Source organism: Cheilinus undulatus, linkage group 10 (assembly GCF_018320785.1).
Source record: "Cheilinus undulatus linkage group 10, ASM1832078v1, whole genome shotgun sequence".
NCBI lineage: Eukaryota > Metazoa > Chordata > Actinopteri > Labriformes > Labridae > Cheilinus > Cheilinus undulatus.
The window spans coordinates 46,261,001-46,267,956 of record NC_054874.1 but is presented as its reverse complement, the minus strand read 5'-3'; the positions used below and the strand labels follow the sequence as shown (position 1 = coordinate 46,267,956).

Below are 6,956 nucleotides of genomic sequence, written 5' to 3'. Positions count from 1 at the left end.
AGACAGTAATAATAAGGTAAATGCTGTTTTTTTGTTCATTGTGAGGTAAATTTGCCAAATCTATCAGCCACAGTGGTCTATGGATCATTTAAATCAGGGGTGTCATACTCAGTCACAGCAGGGGACAGATTCTGAAGTAAGATCTAACCTGAGAGGGTAAGGGTAAAAATTTAACCATAAACTGTCAACCTTATTTTCACCAGTAAAAAATTATGGGGGGGAAGCCTAGCACTGATGATATGATGTTGAGATTTTAACCCTTTACCTACTGCCATAGCACCGACGCTGTGTTTAATATGTCCGTAGTATTATTACCGTAACTCTGTCAAAGTTTGTCAGATCAGAAAAATTTCGACGCTGTTGGAGGCTGAGAATTGTGGGTAGAGCCCTGCACTGGAGCCCTAGGCCTGAGGGGCCCGACAGCCCGAGGGCCGGGCTTCGGGCCAATGATCATATCATTACCTCGGACATGGGCCGGGCTCAGGCTCTTTTGTTTAAACCTGTTTGTGTTTAACCAATTTAAATGGCAACACTTGAACGCAGCAGCCGCTCTGCCCCCTCCCTTCCCACTCTACGTGTCCCAGCCAGCAGTAGCAGCAGCGAGTGTGCTTTCAGTGCAGCTGGAAGAGTGATGGAGGAAAGGAGGACTGGACTTGCCCCTGAAACTGTGGATGCTATTCTTTTTCTGCATGATGCCAAGTAAACAGATTGTTCTTCTTGTGGTGTTTAAAGAACAGAGTTTGCCATGTTAAGCAGCTCACTGTTGTTGAATTGGACGTCGCCATGATCAGAATTGATTAATAGTTCTACTACAAAATAGAAGTGTTTATTTGTTAATAGGCCTACAATTGCTGCGATATGCAGGTCAGCTGTTGCTGTGCGCTGCTGCATCGCGCGCAAAAAAAAACAAAGTCGGGCTTCATACGGGTTCGGGCCTGATAATTCTGAAAACCTGTCGGGCAGGGCAGGGCTGGGGCTCCACCCCCTCGGGCCAGGGCCGGACTCGGGCCCAGATAATAGGCCTGTGCAGGGCACTAATTGTGGGCATGCACACATATACGGCTCATGACGGTACTCGCAACCATATGACGTGGGCATTCATAGCAAAACACCAGTTTTGTATTTGTCTTCTTTTAAACTGCACTGATAATAGTAAAACAATGCTTTTGTTGGATTGATGAATTTTTTTTTGTTTTATTACAGCCTAAAATTATTGATTTGTTCATTAAAGCTAAATCTTCTAAAATATCTTAATGGTTAAACATATATTTCTAAGTTTAAACTGGCAGAAATCTCTTGATCCTCTCAGCTACTAGCAGAGATGCTGGATAGCACAATGGGTTACCCTGCTGACTTAAGACTAAGAGATTGATGGTTTAAATCCTAGTCAGGTCCTAAACTTTGGATGGAAGTGCCTGAAACATCAGGAGAGCGACATCCATTTCCTGCAAGAATCCTATACTACTGTTTTTCTCAGTAATAAACTTCACAGGCATGTTTTGGGGACCTCTGAGACTAATATAAACTTGTCTTAAAGGGCAAAATATGTCCCCTTAAATACATTTCTGCTCTCCCATCGGGCCAAAGTAGCAGGAGTTTTCAGGAAAAATGTGTTGAGTAGACTTAAAAGACTTGTGAGAGGCATGGTGGTACAAGGGTTAGCGCTGTTATCACACAACAAGAAAGTTGCTGGTTCGCTTCCCAGTCAGGGCAGTCTGGGCCTAATTAGCAGGCCTAATTTTTTAGTCAGGGACAATCTAAAATAATTAGGTTTGCTTAACCTTTAAACATAGTTTGTATGAACTTAAAAAAATTTACATTTACCTAATTAAAAAAACAAACAAACTAATTGATTCAATTCAAAATGTTTCATGTGATTGTTTACTTCATTTTTTTAAGTTCAACCAATGTTTTACTTTTTTCAAAGTGCTGACAATGACATATAATGTGCAATAATCATTAACCAGATGTTGAAAGTCAAGTTCAAGTACTCCTGGAAAAAAAAACCTTGGATTTGGTCCCCCGGCCTTGAGTTTGACACCCCTGATTTAAAGCATCATAATGAGCCAGAAAACAGACTTTGTCTCGTCTCTAGCACAGAGAAAACAGTTGTGCTCTGATCATAAGGTCAACATTCAGATTGCCACATTTTTTAAATTTGAGAGGATGTGGGCGTGGCTTCAGCTCACTTAACGGACACACCCACACCATCCTGGAGCAGATTTTACTGCCTCATTTTTCATTAATTTTGAAGCTTAATTTTGTAGACTTTCAGATGTTTTTCATGACTGACATTTGACCCTGGGGTTCTTAACAAAGTGACCTATCATACAACAAACCTAAATACAGATTTATTATCACTTTTAGGCCATATATACAACCCCTAAATGCAACCAAATACAAACCTGCACAAATACTTTTGCAATGTGCAAGTAACAAAACCATGCAAATGTATTCATGTAATTTAAATAGTCTCTTTTACTCTCTTTTTGCCAAAAACCTGGAACATGTAAGAATATGCTGATCTTTCTTCTTCAGCTGTGGCTGAAAATGACTGAAAATGTGTATTTTTTAAACCTCAGGGTCATTTCAATACTTTAGAGCATGATGGTTGGATATGTTTTTAAACATGTGGTATCAAGAAATAAAAGTGTTGAAAATTTGACAAGTTTAGCGGATATATATCGGGTATAATTGTGACTTGACTCGTTTTTGCATTTCCGACTGCAGCTTTAGTTAGTTTCAAAGTTTAATAAATGAAACCATTAACTTCACAGATCTATTACGCTTGTTGCACTCTTCTTCCCAAGGAGGCCTGTAAGCTAGTCAGTCATTTTTGGTCAGAGAGACCAAAAAGTCAGAGTCAAGTCAGGAGTTATTTCAGTCAACCTACTAGTTTAGACCTTGGCAAGTCTAATTTGTTGTAACACTGCTTCAACATCTCTGTTCATAGCTCTCATATTCCTCTGTCCATTAACTTGTCATCGCTTTCTTTCTTCCTCCAAGTGAAAGTTTGGCTTGTTGCTCTGAAGAATGTCAAGTTTAATATCCCAAAATAATTCCTGTAAACACAGAAGACCTGTTTGACCTTCCTGTTTGAAAAGAGCATCACAACTTACAAGAATCCAAAAGTGAATAAGATAGATTCAAACATAAATAACTTATTCAAACAAAAATCCAAAAAGAAGCAGAAAAAGTCAATAAAACAGTTTACTAAGTTTAAAGTTGTACCCAAACTCCCTCTCTATACTTTCTAAATCCCTCTTTTTCCCTGAAGGCATCACTGATAGCTCTCAGTGTGGCATCATTATTTCACATCTTATCCACTCTCCTCTTCTCCTGCAGCTATTAAAGTTCTTCCATTTTCCTCCCGCATACAAAGTATTTGCTTTCTCAAATATCTGTTCTCGTTTCCTTGCATTGTCACTGACTTCCTCTCCTCTTAAAGTCAGATTCTCTCTTAAAGTTAAAGACCTTTACCAAGCCCTCCCTTTATCGTCTCAGCAATGAAACTTGAAGATGATCAAGACGATCCTCTTGTACTCTTTCCTGAAATTGTGGTTCAGGACGCCGTAGACGACGGCGTTGAGGCAGCTGTTGAAGTAAGCCATGAAGTAGCTGGCTGTAAAAAGCCACTCTGGTATCGCTTGGCTTAGCCTTGAGTCCAGCGCCACCGCTAGGCCGATGAAGTTCAACGGCGCCCAACAGACAGCAAAGAGCACAAACACCACAAACATGGTGAGGAAGTTGCGTAGGTCGTGAGGCTTGATCTTTGGCCTCGAGTCCGGCTTGACCCGCCGCCTCACCTGGATGACGAGGATCCAAATGCGCAGGTAGCAGTAGGTGACGATGCCGATGGGCAGGATGAAGTGCACCACCACCACCGTGATGGTGTAGAGCGAGCTGACCGACTGGGCAAAGGTGCAGGAGTACACCCTCGGGTCATACTGCAGCGACTCCACAAACCAGTTGGGCACAATGGCGAGGATGGTGAGCGTCCAGACGAGGATGACGTAGCACATGGTGTTGCCGTTGGAGAAGAGCTTGTCGTATTTAAGGCTGTGGCAGATGTAGCAGTAGCGGTTGATGGCGATTCCAGTGATGTTGAAGATGGAGCCGATGACGCTGAGGCCCATGAGGAAGCCGCTGATCTGACAGTGGATGTAACCAGCGATCCAGCCGTCATGGAAGATGGCGGTCAACACCAGCGGGTATGGATAGAGGGCGACTACCAGATCAGCAAGAGCCAGACTGACCACAAAGGCATTTCCTGTAGAGAAGAGGGGATGGAGACAGATCGTGAGCACATTACCTAAAGTACAGGTGATGTTGAACTATTTTTGCAATCAGATTTTTTTTTCTGACCACCAAATTTGATTAATCGAGTGATAGGCTGGACATCCGGTATTTGGGCAAATGCTTAAGGACCACTCAACTCCCAACTTTGGGCTGTTTGGGCCTCTTACAATGATTCATTATGATAGGTAGGTAGATTGGTACTGATAATACTGTAGCGTCTGTGTATGGGGATGAATCTAGTCTTACACAGTGCCAATAAACAATATTTACCAACTTGGATATTTTACCCTTTTATTGATTTTATAAATCAATCATGGGCAATATAATTGGGCTTTTTGACCTAAAAAAATTAAAAAGAAAATCCTCTTTAATGTCAGTGTGAAGACAGATTTCTACAAAGTAATGTCAATTAAATAAAAATAATTTAAAGTGACTGACCGAATTCAACAGAGGTGGAGCTGATTGGTGCTAGCAGTCTCACAATTAGTGAAATAGGGATCACCTGAGTGGAGTGAATGTGTCTCAGTGATTGTAGTATAAAGACACCTGTGTCTGGAAGGTCCACTGGTTAATCAGTATTCCTGGCTACCATTACACCATGAGAGCAAAAGAACACTCCAAGCAACTCAGAGAAAACGTTATTGAAAAGTCTGAAGCCTGATTTATGCTTTTGCGTTGCGTTGATGGCGTAGCTACGTGTAGCCCTCTGCGTCAACGTGGACCCCTACGCTGTAGCCTGGCACGCACCTCCAAAAAAATCCTAAATACGTGTCGCGGCGACGTGGACCGCAAGGGCTGTGATTGGTCCGCTCAAAACACCATTTCTGGCAGTTGCTTTTTTCTGGTCATTCTTCGTGCAACACTGTCATTTTTAAAGTTTTTGTGGAGCGGTGCGAGTGTTTCAACGATGGGTTAAGTGGAGGAGAGAATAATCAAGGAGGTTAGGAAATACGACCACCTTTACAACTCCTCCTTGAAGCACTACAAGGACTGCCAAATGGCAAATAAGACAGTCACACACCCCTAGCGGCATGGCGGTGAATTGGAGAGCGACGCATTCCCTCAACGCAGAACTTTGAATGGTCAACTACGGCGTCGCATCGATGGTGCGACACAGAAGCATAAATCAGGTTTAAGTCAGGGGATGGAATCATCAAGAAATGAAAGAATATGGCACATGTGTAAATCTGCATAGATCAGGCCAGCCTCAATTATCCTGGATGGATTATCACTAAAAGAGGGAAAAAGGAAAGAGATACAGTCAGTATTGAATAACAGAAAAACTCCTGTTCTAAATGCAACTTGAAAACAAAATCACTGAATACAAACTTAGCGTTCACGGGAGCCTGAGAAAACTCCAAAATGAGATGCAAAACCACCAGGCTGGTTTGATAGGAGATGCAAAATGGCTGTGGAAATGTTAATTCTTCCAACATTCATACAAAAAGAGTTCTGTGAAAGCCCAAGCAGACACTGATACATAAAACCCACAAGAAACAAAAAAAGAGATGCTCTCCTTATCTTAGTGGTAAGATATAAGCTTGCCACACCTGACCCCAATCAAGGGCAATCAGCAACACACACCTGGCACTGCACTGATTGATCACACTCAGTGAGAGCCCACGTGATCTCCCTCACAACCAAGACACTTAAGGCTCGAACATACTCGAGCATACTGTGAGTGGAGTGGACTCTGCGCGGAATGTCCGCAGTCATCAGAGCTTCCATAGTTGAGGGCACTGCCGCGTAGTAGTTTCCTGTGATATTTCCGTGAAAACCTATATTTCCAACAATCCTTGCGTGTTGTTTACATTTTTTTTTATCATGGCATCCAACACTGACGAAGCCTGCTGGCTTTGCAAAGCAATAAAATTAAGAGACGGTGGTATGTATAGCCATTAAATGCCACAAGAGACGAGGAAGGGGAGGAAGCCATGTTGGTGAATGACATGCGAAGTATTGACGTGGAAAAAACATTTTCAATACTTCCAAATGACACGTGAAAATTTTGATGATCAAGTTGGGCACCTAGCCCCACTCCTTCTCCACTCTGGGAGTCGCCGCTCACCCATCAACGCTGCAAAGAGAACCAAAATGCAGGTTGGTGTCACATTTAATACAGGTCGATGTGAAAAATACATGCAGAGCTGTGTTTTGTGTCCGTTCTGCCAGAGTCCATTCTGCTTTTATGACTACTCTGAAGAAGTTCCAAGCTTCAGCAGCTGAGATGAGAGCGATTCTGCAGACAACTGTTGGCCGGGTTCTTTCCAAAAGTTTTATGGGAGAGTGGAAAAGAGAAAGCCACTGTTGAAGAAAACTCAGATTCAATCTGGACTAGAGTTCACCCAAAGGCATGTGGGAGACTACATGGTCAAGAGGAAGAAGTTCTTTTGTCTGATGAGACCAAAATAGAGTTTTCTGGCCATCAGACAAGACGCCAAGCCCTGCACATCACCACAAACACACCATCCCCACTGTAAAGCACAGTGGTGGCAGCATCATGCTGTAGGGATGCTTCTCAGCAGCAAGCCCTGAAAGGGGCGCAAAGGTAGAGGGTAAAGTGAATGTGGCAAATATTGGAAAATCCTGAAGGACAATCTTTTCAGTCTGCGGCTTATGTTCCAGCAAAACAGTGCTGAAAGCTACACAGAAATGGT

General features: G+C 42.7%; 1 protein-coding gene across 1 annotated transcript in view; it reads right to left on the bottom strand.

Moving 5' to 3' along the window:
* Nucleotides 1-3,500: 3,500 nt before the first annotated feature.
* Nucleotides 3,501-6,956, bottom strand: part of mtnr1al (melatonin receptor type 1A like) — a 42,943-nt gene continuing 39,487 nt past the window's right edge. Inside the window, exon 2 of the mRNA XM_041797735.1 lies at nucleotides 3,501-4,270. Within this exon, the coding sequence (XP_041653669.1) occupies nucleotides 3,501-4,270 (770 nt within the window). The remainder of the gene's footprint in view (nucleotides 4,271-6,956) is intronic.